Raw genomic sequence first — 16,231 nt, 5'->3', positions numbered from 1 at the left:
CTTTAGACTTAAATTAAATCACGTAGGCCATATCATCAAGGATCTAAAACGAGCACACAGCGCTAACATATGAAGGCGGTGCAACTGCTAATGCTAACAAAACAATGACAGGGACGTCTTATCATCACACTTTTTAGCGTTATTTACAGCTTACCGAAGTGCTCTGTTCATTGTCTCCAAAGATAGAAGGAATTGAACCCTCAATCAGACAAAGTCTTTCTGTAAATCCTTCTTTATACTGGTGGAGGTTGATGAAGCAGTCATCATTGAAGTGCTTCACACACACAAAAATGACCTAACCCACAGATGTGGTACATTTCTATAAAAATAAAACTCAACCAGACACTTTGAAAAGGTTCTGATGCTGGGAGACGGTGTAATGAAGCGTGTGGGTTACTACATCCAACAACCCAACATTTTGACTTATCCTCTCATAACTTCTGCATCCTGGAGCTTGGACTACAAAATAAAAGCCAGAAATAAAAATGGCGGATTGCTCGAAGTGTTGGACCTGGAGTTGATGAACTAATTCGGCAGTTCTGCTGCAAATACTGTGATGTAATAGTTCAAAAAACGTAATAGAGAATAGAAAAATCGAAACAGATTGAAAAATATGAGCAAAACAGAATATAAAGATATCTACGGAGCATCTGAAGAGATTAATTTGTTTTTGTCTGTACTTCTAAGCACTCTAAATATACAACAAAATGCATTTAGGGCTAAAAAAGTGGATTTAGCATGATATGTCCCCTTTAATGTTAACCTATCAGTTTGATTTTTGTTAAAATACCATACATAGTATACCTATTTATATTACCTAATACTACTGTAATAATAAATAAATGATCTGTCATTTAACTTTAAAACCTCCACATCCTAAACATTAAATTAAATCCCAGTATCAATCCAATCTTACAATCCAACATGAAGTGTCGACTGTATTTCCTCAGGAGATGATGGATGTATGAAGAACTTCTCAATTCACTACCAAAGGGGTACCTATTGCATTGTATTGATAAACATGTAACTTGTTTTGCAGTAGTGTTTCCTTATTTGCACCTATGATGATAAAATGTATGTCCTACTTTTTAAATGTATTTTAAATACTTGATTGATACTTGAATTGATACTTGAATAGTGATTATTTTTAAAATGCAAATACTCAGTATTTTTACTGAGGTAATATTTTGACAAGAGCTACTTTTAATTGTGTTGTGTACTTTAACTTGAAGTTCTGCCACATAAGTTATTCTATATGATGGGCATATGGCCTAGTATACTGGCAGGTTTGACTTAGATTACTTAATGATAGGGATGTAACAATTAATTAATTGTACGGCAGTTAAAAATCAATTCATAGGTATCGCGGTTCATATCAATTCTCTGAAAATTGAATCGCAGTACTTTTTTTTTTTAAACAGCAGAGGGTGCTATCTATTTATCCTTCTCTTGTCCAAATGCTGAGGTGGCGGGCGGAGTCTGCTACTACTTTCTTTCTGGCCGCCTTCTACTCTTAAACATGTTAATAAATGATTTCTTACCCCTGTAGCACCGAAAGAATATCTGTAATATTACATGAATATCTGTAAAAGTCACGTTTTTCTATTAGCTCTGTCTGCTGGCGCATAGCATCTCTTCTTCACTGCACAAAATAGCGGCATGCCAACCAACCACTGGGTTACCAGCGCCCTCTGCTGGTCCAAACAAATATCTGATGTAAATACAGTGCAGACTGTTTTTTCTTTTTTTTTTTTTAAAGTCCAATTGTTAAGGCACAAAATACATTTTCAGTTGCACTTTTAAAAAGAAAAAGAACTATTATGGAGTTTTGCATTGTTTACTATAGAACCAGAATTTAAATTAATAGGCTTCTTCTTCATTTGTATTATTCCTTTATTTATTTCATTCAATATTTATTTTTAGTTAAATTGCATTGTTTTGAATAGTTTATCAAGGGATTCTTTTGACAATGAAAAATAAAAGGAAAATAATAGTATTTTCTAGTTTTTTTTTTTTCCCAAAAAAAAATAAAGGAATATTTTTCAATCATCATTTGTCTACAGTCCCATTTTATAAAATAAATCGTGAGCGAATCGTATCGTGAACCCAGTATCGTTAAGGATTACAACATGATGACGATCTCCCAAATCAAGGAGATCGTAGAACCGTCTGTAGTTAACATTTTAACCCTTGTGGTGCCGTGTCTGCGTCATGTGTCTGTGGTCCATACACAGAACATCTAATGGTTTTATTAATGAGTGTGTTACCTCAATAACAAATAGAAATCACTAGAATGATGTGCTGCTTTGTTATGTAGTAAGTGTTGCTAATGCTGCACTACTTTAGTTAAACGAAGTAAAAAGATTGGGACTAAAATAACTTGTCAGCCTTTTTGTTTGATGTTAATTGTACTTGGAACCAGTTTGATAATTTGCTTACATACAATTTAGAAAGAAAAAGACAATTACCTTGTCTTAAATGATCTTTTATTCCTTTTTTCTATTTAGGGTAATGATTTTAAGTAGGCGAATTGGTTTGTTTTATTGGTAAATAACTTTAAAATAGTCTAAATGATTTGAATTTAAAAAAATTGTGATAAAATCGTGATTTCACAAAGAAAAAAAATCGTGATATATTTTTCCCATATCGCCCACCCCTACAGTATTGTGAATCAAATCGTATCGGGAGTTGAGTGAATCGTTACATCCCTATTCAATGACAATCGGTTAGTTACATTCAAACCTTGTTATGGTTAAATTAGTGCCCAACTTCCTAACAATGCTGTTTTGATATCTCTTTTTTATGTTGATGTTGGATTTCTCCAACACTTGGCACAGGACATGTTGGCAGCTGCATGAAGGAAGACATCTAGTGTTCAATTTGGGTAACTGATTTGGAAACAGTTGAATAAAACTGTTCAAACCTCCCATAAACACTTTGTTTATGTGAAATGTATCATTTTACAACAACTAACCAGGCATTTAACACATGGACTGCAGTAATACATAATTAATTATTCATTACATGTAATAAATAAGTAAGAATACATGATACATACAGTAATGTAGTCTTCCTGCACAAAAGGAAAAAAGACTTGATCAACGCGTGCAGTGTTTGATATAGGTGTCCTGATTCGATATTGATATCAGATATCGGTTCGATATCAGCCAGAAAACGAATATCGGATTTTATTGGACTGCATCTAAAATTACCGATATAAGCTCTTCGATAAAATGTTCGGCTCCAGCACTTCTATCTATAGGTGACTGTGGTTCACACTCCAACACAGTAACCTACTGTTACTGACTATCTGTGTTTGAGTAACATCACATGATCAAACCTTTTCTAACATTCCACACTACAAAATAAGTATAACAAGTATGTATGATTCACGTTGATATCGTTTCGGATCAATATCGGTTATGGCCGATACACAAGGCTGCACTATTGGTATCATATCGGAAGTAAAAAAAAGTTGTATCGGGACATCCCTAGTGTTTTAATTCCAAGACCACAACCCATTCAGTGTTTCATACCTTTAATTAGTTCATTTATTATTCATTATACAAGTGATGCATTAAGTGTTAGGGTTATTTAGTTTATTTCATATACCAATCTTACTACACGATAAAGTATCTGTATATATAAATAAATATAACGATAGTTTGTGCAACATTTGTGCTTATCCATTTTCTGGAGGTACAGATTGAGTCTGATTACATTCTGCATCTCCAATTAAATCTCAAATCAGATTTGTATCGGAAAAATTACTTTGAAATATTTTCCCAGAAAGAACTATTTTAAATGCTCTTCTAAACCATTTATAGAAAAATGCATATACAAATGGATTAAACATTGAATTTGACCATCCAAGCCACTTAAATGCTTCAATAAATAGGATTGGTATTCCTCCACTGCTTAAAGGGTAAAAAGACACACACAGAAAGTAAGGAGACCAACACATGAGATAAATACCAACAACTATTGCTAGAGTTTTCGTGGCCTTCTTTTCCATGTTCGAGTCTTCTGACTTGAAAATGGTCTGAATACTGCGAGCCTGTTTCTGAGCCACAAGAAAAATTTTGAAATAAAGGGAGGAAATGAGAATAGCTGGAAGAGATGATGTTGAAATGGCTCCGATAATTGTTGGCTTTGAGTTTTGAAACAAATTACAGCGATTCACAGAAGACTGCAGCCTCATTCCACTTACTGAAACCACAGTTGCTAGAAACATGGGGATTGCCCAGCTCACTGCGATCATAGCTGCAGTAACACGGGCAGTAATTTTAGTTCTGTATACCAGAGGCTGACACACAACATAATATCTGTCAACAGAGATAAAGCACAGATTCAAAATAGATGTAAAGCACAGAGACAAGTCAAAGATACTTCGAACCACACAGAGCAACCCTCTGAGGGGCCAACATGTGCTGACAGACAGTATGGTGCTAAAAGGCAAAACCAGAGCTCCGATCAGCAGGTCGGCCACAGCCAGGGACAGGATGAGGTAGTTGGTCGGAGTGTGGAGCTGTTTGAAATATACCACAGAGGTTATTACCAGAAGGTTTCCACATGTTATCAGAACGGACAGCGAACCAACAAACACACATAATAGATACGAAGCAATATGTTTCTCATCAGACCAATTAGAGTCGGACTCATTACACAAAAGAGTGTTTGTTACAACAACATCAGTTCTGTTGAAGGAAAAATCCAGTTCCATCAGTCAATAATACCAACTATTAAAGTAGGCATCAGTTTGTAGTCTTTTGTGAAAAAGAACAATTCTGAAAAGAAAAACCTCAATCATGGAAACATTGAGCCATTTAAAGTCCTCTAGAGCTAGAAGTCAGATAATGATCCAATGCCCAGTCTCACCATCAGGTGCATACACCAGCTGACCTTCACACCACAAACATCTCTGTTGGAGAAATATTCTTGTACGCTAACATGCATAACAACTTCAGAGGAGTGGTCAATAATCCCATGCTACTGAAACGAGCTGTTTATTGGTCAATTGGTAGGAGCCTATTTTTGATTAGTCGAAACAGTTTCCTCTGCAGTGAAGCATTATCTAAATAATACATCAAATTTTATTTGATATTGATGAAGTCACAAGTCCAAATTGCTGTTTTTTGTTCCTAATAAATTGACAGTGATTAGAAAGAAAGTATGTTTACTTTCATTTGGCAAAAAGTGTACTTTTATTGCCTTAACTACAGAGTTAATTTGCTTGTGAAAGCTCAGGTTTGTATCCAAACGTTTCTGATGACACTGTGGGGAACGAGAGACTGGAGACCAGGAACAGTACAGAGTGGGTTTAGAGCGCCGAAAAGAATTAGTTCAGATTTTCCCTCATTTAAACATAAAAAGTTTAGTTTAGTTTATTTTTTAGCAGTTTGAGCAGTTTTACAACATTCACAATAATCAGTTACAGAAGCTCAAAAAAAGGAGTAGGCTTTTATATACGCCTACCCCGTAATCAATATAATAAACATTTACGTTTCCTGGTGGTACAGCACAATACGGTCAGTATCCAAGATAAGAGATCAGAACAGCATATTCGATTTCAGAGATTAAAAGCTACAAAACAGTCATTGATCACTACGGAAAAAGACCTGTCCGTTAGGTAGGACTTGAACCATTGCAGCACAGGTCCCTGAAGGTCCACCTGCTGGGCCCCAGCAGGGCCCGAGTGGTGTCATTTAACCAGGGGTCTGTTTTAGGTTTGATGGACCTTTGCTTGACAGTGGCAATGGTGTCTAAAATGCCAGAGCAAGTGGAATAAAATGAGGAGAGGAACCCATCCAGACATAGGAGAAGGCAGTTCTTCCTGAGTATTTAAACTGGAGTTCGTAAATGCCTCAATAAACTCTCCAGCTATAGTTGAAATGATGGCATGGTGGCTGCAGCCTGGAACAAGTGCCTCGGCTGCAGGAGGAGGAGCTGTGAAATTAAATATTACTGGGAAATGATCGGAAATACAAGTTTCATATATTTCTGAAATAGACAATGGTAGACCATAGGAAATGGTAAGGTATGGTGTGTGAGTGCCTCCACAAATTGAGTCAGATTTAGGGAGTCTATAGTATGGGCACTTGTGGAATATACACAGCTGTGACGATCACAACAGTTAGCGGTCTCGCTATGTCGTCCGTGATGTTATGCGTGTGGTGAAAGTCGCTCATAACGGATATCGGGTGGTGGTTCCCGATATCCAAAAGCATCTGGAGTGTGTACTGAATGTTTGCGGTGCCGATAATGCAAAGAATAAAGAAAAACGACAGAAATAAAAAAAAAGATCACTGAAATGGAGAGCCGTAAGTCGCTGCAACCATGCGCGCCGCCATGCCTTTACATGAGCTAATAGGAAAACGTGACATTTACAGATATTCACGTAATATTCCAAATATTCTTTTGGTGCTAAAGGAGTAAGGAATCATTTATGAACATGCTTAAGAATAGAAGGTGGCCAGAAAGTGAGTAGTAGGCAATTCTGCCCATCGCCTATGCTTCTGGACATCCCTGGTAATAATATATGAACTTTCAAGAAGGCTATTTTTGTACATAAAACACACCCTGTTTTGTTGCAGGTGATACGTTATAACATCAGGCATAATAGTTCAATATTTGCTCCAAAACTAATTATTTGTTGTCTTTAAAAAAATTGAAAAAAAACACCTGACATGCTTTAGCACATGTAACCTTATTAAAGCCCACTTATTAACTCACTCAGTGCCATTGACGGGATAACTTGTCATTTGCGTTTTTTCGCGGGGATTACTAGAAAACACCCTGGCGGAGGTCCCTCATCAATATCTAAGCTGCGGGGTGTTGTAGTGACCAACTGTGCCCTGAAGATGGCAGCAGTACACCTTTAGATAAGAGATTAGCCACTGATGCTACCATTAGCTGGGGAGGAGAAGCAGGAACGGGTGAGATTATGGTCCTACAGAGTGATATTGTGACGTATCCAGCAGCTCACAGCTCCACATACTAACACAGAAAATGTGTGGACCTGAGTAGATTATTGATAATGTTGCGATGGTGAGATAAAACCATCAACTAACCGGGCTAAACGGGTCATTGCTGCGTGTCGGGAGGAAGAGGAAGTTGCGTGTGTACAGACTGACGGGAGAGAAACTTGGAGGAACGCCAAAATACAGTAAGAAATTCATTCAACTCTGACCCAGATAGATAAATAATAATTTTGCCATCAAAAGCCCTTACTCAGTGTTTTTTTTTTTTTTGTTTTATATAAGGAAACAGTGTTCAGATGTTAGAGTTGTCACTAAAGCAAAAAAAAAAAAAGGTTTAAAGTCACTGACAGGGTATTTTTGTTTTTTTTACAAAAATGCTGTTTTCTCAGCTTTTTGCTCTGAAACTGAAGATTTGTGTAGAACTTGCTCTATTCAACGGCTGATTACAGGAGAAGGAAACGAGCCAGAAACAAAATCTTTTTTTTAAATAAAAGGGTTATTCTGTGGGTCTTTAAAAATCAGTCAAAATGCTCAAAAACGGCTGGCACTGAGGGGGGTAGAAAATCTGAAAATGGCTGGCACTGAATGAGTTAAAAAGGCAGACCTCTACCCCGGTCTGCAAATCCAGAGGCACTGCCCCCTATGTCCATGCGATGCTGCAGAGTCGTGTCAACCATGACATCCCCACAACATCCAAGGCCTTGCGGAGGTCTGCCACTGAGGAACTTTTTAACCACTTCGGCAACCTCAGTCCCAGATATAATAGTCCTCTCCTGGGTCCCCAGGCTCTGCTTCCTCATCGGAAGGTGTGTTGGTGGGATTGAGGAGGTCTTTGAAGTATTCCTTCCACCGATCTACAAACATCTTGTGTCGAGGTCAGCAGCGCACCATTCACACCATACACACCATACACAGTATTGACTGTGCACCGCTTCCCCCTCCTGAGATGCTGGATTGTGGTCCAGAACCCCTTCAAAGCCATCTAGAATTTGTTTTCCATGGCCTCACCAAACTCCTCCAGGTCCGGGTTTTTGCATTTGCGACCACCATGGCTGCACTTGACTTGGCCTGTCCGTACCTGTCTGCCCACAGGCCAACAAATTCTTTTTGTAAATGAAAGTAGAGGCTTCAATCTTTTAGAATCTGGTGTCAGATTTCAGATAGTCATATTAGAAAATATTCTGTGGGTCTTTAAAATCAGTCAAAATGGTCAAAAACGGCTGGCACTGAGGGGGGTAGAAATTCTGAAAATGGCTGGCACTGAATGAATTAAGGGGGAAGAAGGACATATTGCTAAAAGACAAGATTATACTTTATTGGCCTTGTTATGACTTATAAAACAAGATAAAGTCAGAAGACCTTCACAGATAAAACAACCTAACAGCCAGCGGCTCTAAATCTCAGGACATGGCAGGGCAAGTTAAAACTAGTCTGGCAAGTTATAACACCGGACTTTGGAAACCAAGGAAGCAATGCACCCGGATCCTCCCCCACCAACACAAGGACACCGGGGGTGGGTTGTGTGTGCTGCAAGCCATCCCACCAGCTCCCGGAAACCCCGGCCGAGCCCACGGAGAGCCCAGAACCACCTCCTACTTTGGCCTCTAGCAGCCTGGTGATTGTCAAAGGCAGAGCCCCCATGTTCCCGGACAGTCCGCCACACCGGGGGGCTCAAGACAGCAGGTCAGCACTTTGCATACTTGCTGGTACGGCCTTCCCTTAGGCAAAGTCACAGCCTGTAGCCTCAAGGGTGCCCAACCGATGCCGGGGACCCCTGAGGTTGAGCACACGCCCCAACAGGCAAATCGCAGATCAGCCATGATCCAGCAGGGCCATACCGCCCCTGATAGCACAGAGACAGCGACCCAGGCCTCGCTGCCCACCAGACACCATGAGTGCTATGGCTGACCATCCAACAGCCACCCCCGTGAGAAAGAGACACACCAACGGTGCCGCACCCAATGCACAGCAGCAGCCCCACCCACCAGGACATTGGGTGCCACCCCAACGGCCCTCCATCTGTGCCCACTCCCCGTGCAGACCCGATTAGATGCCCCAGGTCAACCCACCACAGGCGGGGACTGCCCCCCAAGACTACCAAGACACAAGGCCAGCGCCCAGCCACACCAGAAAAGAACAGGCACCATCATACAACGCAAGACCGATAGGGCACGGAGAGACGCGGCAACGCAAGTCACCAGCCACACCTCCCACTTGGCTGCAAAGACCCACCATCCGACAACGCCCCACTGCACTATTCATATGTGTTTAAACTCAGCACGGCGGCCCAACCTTCCGCAAAGGAGCTGGGCCTCCACCTGACAAGTGAGACCACACCCTGTTATGGGTGTGGTGTGGCTTCCCTAACCAGTGTGTATGATTTGAGGCATTGGCAGGGGATTGAAGGTGGAGTGCCGCCTGGACCACTACATGGCAGCACAAGTGACACCCGCCAACAACCCTCCATCCTCTGCCCCGCCATCCAGCCCCCCAAGGGTTGGATTAGTTTGTGTGGTCCAAGTGAAAATGTAAGCCACACCAGCTGAGAATAAAATGGAATGTCCAAGAAGGTGGCCTATCAGGTGTGAGCCAGAGAGGATAGATGGTGAGGACAGACATGCTGCACTGCAGGCACCAGGGCAATGCCAAGTAGCAAGGCAGGAAACCCACACCAGTGGAACAACCCCAACCCACGCCAGTCCCACGGTGCCTCAAGCACAACAGGGCACCAATCACACACTCCAGGGGGCAATCACCGCCGCAGATCGACCCAGAGCAGCCCGCCCTACAGTCAAGAGCAATGCCAGAATGCCAACACCAGAACCAACACATCCCCTTCCCACAACACAACACCTCCTACAGGAAGGCGGCACCCACACCCCCAAAGAGACGAAGAGAGAGCACCACCAACCGCCCAAGCAGGGACACACCGCCAGCCACAAACAAGTGCACCCTCTACCAGGTGCTGCTACATTACACCACCATCCCCTCCCACAGAGGCAGCTGCAGAACAATCCCGCCCTGAAATGTTCATTACAGCAACAACAGGCCCCAGTACCCAAGCAGATGATAGATGGGCGCGCACCCAGAAGTCCTTACCCAAAAACCCGCCCCTGAAACGCCCCAGCACGGTGCCCATGGGGGCCAGCGAGACCAGCCAGCAGACTTGCCATGCACACCACACACTGGCCCACCAGATCCTTCTCAGCTGGCCCCAGAGGAAGTCCGAACCAGCCCTCTGCACCAGCGAAACCCATGGTGAAGGCCAATCCTGGGTTCTTGGGGATTGCTCAGGTGTATGCATGTGTGCAGAAGGAGGGTGCCGGTTCTTGGCCTAGGGCGCCTGGGGGTGTGGCTTGGCCCTGGGGGGTGGCCTGGGCCTCCTGGCCGCCCATCCTTGCTATCAGCCTTGCTGGTCTTTTGGGCTTGGGGTGCCATTGGGGTTGACAATAGCAGCTCTTGCACATCGCTCGTAGATACACTGGCATGCCTTAGGCTGTGGAATAAGCTTGTATTGGACCTAACCTTAGATACGTTGATCCCAAACATCAGGTTTAGGTATAATCAATCACCCTCTCCCTTTGTTCACGGCCACCATCGTTATACTTAAGCCAGGTGTAGCGTCACCCTCTTTAATCTCTCCACATTTGTCACCGGACTGGTTCATTAGATTACACCCCACAACACAATATGCACAACAGTAGCATTCCATTATACTTTCAACAGAAGCAAAATAGCTTAGTGTCAATCACTCCTTCTAATGTCCCACCTTAACTCCCTCTTCTTCTCTTCTTCATTTGTTTTCTGATCACATAAATACTCCATTTCAACTGAAAAACATTGTTTCCCTAGACGAAAAGATTGAAAATAACTTTTACGCCCCCCCTGGGTCTCTTTAAGTGTATTTTTTATTTATTTATTTGTTTTGCTCTTTTAATGTTTTAAGCACTCCTGTAAACACTTTTAATGCCAACTAATTTTCTAATTTGTTAAATCACCTGGAACAGGATCAAGTGAGCAGCAAGACACACCGTTAACCCACAATGTTGTACAATTCTTCTAATGAGTACAATTGTAACCTTTTATTAGAACCACAATTATTAGAATTGATGTGATTAGAGAGGATTGCTTTAGAACCTTGAGTAAAGCATCTAATGTCTGTACTTCATTGTTTCTTGTGAGTGTAGCAATCAGTGACTAAACATTCACAATACAGATATTCTTTGATTTAGTTCAAAAAATGTTTATTAGTAAATACATGGAGTCACATTTGTTTTACAATCCAAATCTAAGCAAAAATGCATTTAGAATTGACCAGTTGTTTTTATGAATGTGAGTGTATACATTTTACTGACACACAAATATAGATTAGCGTGCATTTAATTGAACTGCTTTTTGATTATGAATCATAATACAGCTACTTCAAGCAACTCATATTTCACAGTGAAATAAATGGACCTACAACATTGATTATCATTCTTTTGAGATAATTAGAAATTGTGTTATGGAATGTTTTTAAAGACACACAGAGAAGCCATATTATCAGTTTGAAAAGTTGTTTGTACCTTTGAAAATCAGCATAATGTCTTAATGCAGCATTGATGGTTTGTTTGAGATACAGTATCTGTGCTCTCAGGGCACTCACATGTAAAGTCCAGGATCAGCTGATGGATTTGATGTTGCAGATTTCCTTAAAAGTGCAGGTAGTGTCCCAGTGAAGTGTCTGTGAAAGCACGAAAAGCAGCATCACATTTCTCCTGATATGAATCTGATTTGTATCTGTTTAATTCTGCAGTATTGTATTTTTCATTAAACGTTTTCATTATTTGCTCACCTTCATATCATTTATCTATTAGCACATTTAAAAAATATTTAGGGTGCAAATAGTGAACGAAGCCCAATGGGCTTGTACAAGAGCTCCACCCTTTTTAATATACACAAACAATAAAGGCTAAAAACACTTAAAAGATCATGCACAATTCATCATTGAATAAACTAATATATAAACAAATATTAATATCCAAAGACAAATGAAAGTATTGAACAAAATGATAATTGAAGATGAAAAAGGAAATGTAATAAGTAAATTGGTGTAATGTAAGATACATGAAAGATGTTTTTTTAATTGCCTTTTAAAGAATAAGTAGGAGGATATGGATCTTATCGTGGGAGGTAAATTGTTCCAGAGCAGAGAGCCTCTATAGGATATGTTAAATTGGAGATGTGATATATGGATAAAGGATAAATACAGAGAATAGTCATTACTGTCTTGTATGGTATGATTGTATATTTGAAGTAAAAGTAAAAAACCTTTGTGCAGAAACCCTATATTTCGTTAATGATTACATTAACATTTTGAAATTTCAAATAAAATTAAGTATATTACATTTTGTTTATTATAAAGATAGGTTTTACTTGAGTTTTAATCTCAGTAAAATGTTCACTTCAAACAAGATACATTTAAGGAAGGTATTTTTCAGGACTTCATACAAAACCACTAAAAATAAATAAAAACTCAAAATTACAATAGTGAAGCATTGTACATTTGAATAGAAATCTGGTACGAGCATTCCTTATGCTTCACATAACGATAAGGCAAAGTATTGAATACATCCACCTACATCAAGCAAAAAAATACACCAACTGTAAATTTTAGGCTAATGGAAAGAGGGCCTACTAAATTACAACAGAAAAACCATGTTATCATTTTTGATGATGTGTATATTGTGAGCTGTACTGACCAATACAAACAGTAGTGAGAGTAAAATAAACAACAAACATTGGGTTGAGCTCATTCAAAATATCTTGGTCAAAACAGTTTAGAGTTAGAATAACCTGCCTGAAATATTTTCCCTGTAACAATCATTCTGAAACATCTTCTAAACCATCTGTAAAAGAAGGCATAAATGAAAGGATTAAGCATCGAGTTTGACCAGCCAAGCCACTTCAATGTCTCCAGCACCAGACCTGGTACTTCAGAAATGATGAAGGGGTAAGAAGAGACACAGATGACAAAAGGAGCCCAACATATGAGAAAAATCCCAATGACCACAGACAGAATTTTGGTGGCTTTTCTCTCCATCTTACTGACTGTAGCTCCAGACTTTGTGCTCTGAATGCTCACAGCCTGTCTCTGTGCCACTGCCAAAACCTTCATGTAAAGCGAAACAATTACAATGGCTGGTATGTAGAATCCCACAAAGGCCCCAAAGAGGGCCATTTTTGAGATTTGAAATAATTTACATCTAGCATTGGTTTGCTTCTCTTGTGAAGCATTGACTGTGATGAGGATTGCAAGCAGAGCAGAGATGGTCCAAGCCACCAGGACCATGAACCCTGCAACACGGCCCGTTATTTTAGTTTTATACATCAAAGGCTGACACACAACATAATATCTGTCAACAGAGATGGCGCACAGATTCAGAATGGAGCATAGGCACAGAAATGAGTCAAGGACATTTCGTAGCTTACACACTAAACGTCTGAAATACCAACAAGAGCTGACTGACAGAACTGTAGTAAAAGGCATAATGAAAACTCCAACAAGCAGGTCAGCCACAGCCAGAGAGAGGACCAGGTAGTTTGTTGGAGTGTGGAGCTGTTTGAAGTAAATGATCGAAGTTATTACAAGAAAGTTTCCACACGTGATTAGAACTGACAGCAAACCGATTAACACACATGACAAGTACGAAAAGACAGTTTGGTCAAATAAGTTTGAACCTGATTCATTGCAGAAAGAAATGGTTTCATCATCAGTCCTGTTGAAAGAGAAAGAATGATCCATACAGAAAATAACAATGACAACACTTGTACACACACACACACCTTCAGACACACACACACAGAGGCTGAGCTTGCATGGAAGTGTTAGTGATAATGGAAACAAACACAGGGGAGCTGAGAGGTTGTATCTTTATGCTGATATATGCAAATTTCCACTCATTAGCTTAAAAACTTAAAGGAGTGGCTAGAATCTCACTGGTTATTCTGTTCACTCATCAATGTATTTGATTTATAACCATTACAACCATTTTTTATTTACATTGTATTTTGCATGTGCGTCTGTATTATACTGTATATATATATATATATATATATATACACGGAGTGCCTTGAAAATTTAAACGTTTTTGTCCTCTCCTCAAAGTCCTAGTGAAGTGGTTACAGTCTGGCTACGTGCACGCTCCTGTGACAGAGGGAGATTATACCATCAGACCAATCACAATCACAGAGAAACTGTAGAGAGCAACTTACTTCACAATTGAGGAATACTTCTTTAAAAATATGAAGAATTAAAATCCATAATTCAGACCAAAAACAACACTGTTGCTGCTGAAAAAGCAGGAAGAGAATAACAGACAGGAAACTGCTGACAGTTAATGATGATCAATATTAATTTATGGGATGATAAACGAACAGGAAATCAGAGACCCGCCAGCGGCGCAGAGCTGAGCCCATGCGAGGCTGGAATTCCCTCACGTAGAGGTGGCTGAGGCGGATGACATCATCGTCATCAATTTGAGTACCCGGAGACATAATCTGAAGTGAACAAATTTGCCCGGTTGAAACAGCGCAAGGCATGCTCTGAACGTCTCCACCCGCTGCACCGAGAGGTGCGCGGTGAGAGGCACCGAGCGCAGAGAGTCTCAGTAGACAATTTCCTGTGTAGGGGACAACATGCTCTTTTCTGCGTTTGTCACGAACCCTAGATCAGATAGGTGACCTAACAGAATGCGTGTGTATGCTGTGGCCTTCGATTCAAATTGTGCCAAAAACATCCAATCGCCCAAATAGGTGGCCAAGCGAATGCCCCGCCCCCTCAGCGGGGAGCACACAGTAAGTCATGACATATCCACTGGAAAGCAAATCTCAGGTACTTTCTCTGATGGGGATATAACGGAATGTGGAAATACGCATACTTCTGGTCGACAGACGTGAACCAAACTCCCTGACTCACCAGGCGTAATGGAGGCGTGTGCGTAAGCATCCCGAACTTATATTTCCTGAGAAATCTGTTCAAAGCTCGAAGATCAAGGATAGGGTGAGAGTAATTACCTGGAGTAAAAACCGCTCTGGGACAGTGCGGGTGGAACGATAGATTGCTCCTCTGCTCAGCAAAGAGCCGATCTCCTCCTGTAATACATGGACCAGGTCTCCCTGGGCCTGAGTGTGTTACACCGGCAAAACGGGGAGGGACAGCCGCAAACTGCAGCCTGTAACCCTTTGATGTCGTCCGCACCACCCATGGTGGAGCTGCGATCGCATAGCGAAACCTAGTGGTCTCCGTTACGACGGTGGGTCACGGGATGGCTAGGCACAGCTCCACGGTGTCCAAGATTCGGAGAGAGGAGGAAGGTGTGAAAACCTTCTCCGGAGTGGCGACAAAGGCAGCAGGCCACTGGGAGCCCCAGCTGGGGTCATGGGCAGAAGCGCCGTGAGGAGGAAGAAGGGGGGCCTAGGCAGACATCAGACGCGCCAGCCTATGACGGAGGCTGCGTACGTCGAACGCCATGCAGCAAGCTGCAATGAAACTCGTTTCCTCGGTGAGAGGCGTTTCGGTTTCCATCGCCGCTTGACACAGGCAGGAAAAGCAGGTGGATTAGCTTTTATGCTACCTGCTAACGCAGGTGCTAGCAGGGATGCAGGACAGCGTGCGCCCGACATCCGAGACATCGGGGACCGCGTTGACTCTTTTTGAACAGCAGCTGGGTTGCTGGATTTTGGGAGCTTGGGTATCGTGGTACTGGTGGAGCTGGAACCGGGCCTTATACGGTGGTGGAGGCTCGGGAGAGAGACTACACACGCTGGAGCCGTGGTTGTTGACGACAGCAGATGTGCTGGGGTCCGTGAGCTCAGGCCTTGTGGCACAGAGGTAGCAGCGGGCTGTCACCGGGGTCGTACCGGAGTGAGAGGCTGCTGGAGGCCAATGTGCACGCCGGAGCGGTAATGTTGGAAGGAGCAGTCAGCTGGAGCTGAGGCTTGGGGTTTTCAGGAACTGCCCTGAGCCCGCAGATGCAGCCAGACCAGCAGAACGAGCGGGGGCAAGGGAGTCTCAGGCAACCCCCCCGCGGCCGAGCAACCCCCCAGATGCCCCCAATATCCCAGGCCGAGAGGCAGCCACCGCCCCCCACATACACATCCGAGGAAGCCCCAAGCAGCCGAGCACCCAGCGCATCCCCCCACCGACCCCAACCCCAAGGCCCCCCGCCAGCATCCAGCTCCCACACACACCCACCCACACACACCCAACC

At 42.1% G+C, this 16,231-nt stretch overlaps 2 protein-coding genes across 2 annotated transcripts; both read right to left on the bottom strand.

Moving 5' to 3' along the window:
- Positions 1 to 3,742: 3,742 nt before the first annotated feature.
- Positions 3,743 to 4,723, bottom strand: LOC114458103 (trace amine-associated receptor 4-like). The gene has a single exon (XM_028440355.1). It carries the CDS (start codon positions 4,721 to 4,723, stop codon positions 3,743 to 3,745), a length of 981 nt encoding a protein of 326 aa, XP_028296156.1.
- Positions 4,724 to 12,789: 8,066 nt separating this feature from the next.
- Positions 12,790 to 15,226, bottom strand: LOC114458102 (trace amine-associated receptor 1-like). The gene is made up of 4 exons (XM_028440354.1): positions 15,188 to 15,226; positions 15,036 to 15,143; positions 14,398 to 14,519; positions 12,790 to 13,738 (listed from the first exon to the last, which is right to left on the bottom strand). Exons 1-4 carry the CDS (start codon positions 15,224 to 15,226, stop codon positions 12,790 to 12,792), a joined length of 1,218 nt encoding a protein of 405 aa, XP_028296155.1.
- Positions 15,227 to 16,231: the final 1,005 nt, after the last annotated feature.

Source organism: Gouania willdenowi, chromosome 24 (assembly GCF_900634775.1).
Source record: "Gouania willdenowi chromosome 24, fGouWil2.1, whole genome shotgun sequence".
NCBI lineage: Eukaryota > Metazoa > Chordata > Actinopteri > Blenniiformes > Gobiesocidae > Gouania > Gouania willdenowi.
The sequence above is the reverse complement of the archived record's forward strand: the minus strand, read 5'-3'. Positions and strand labels throughout refer to the sequence as shown.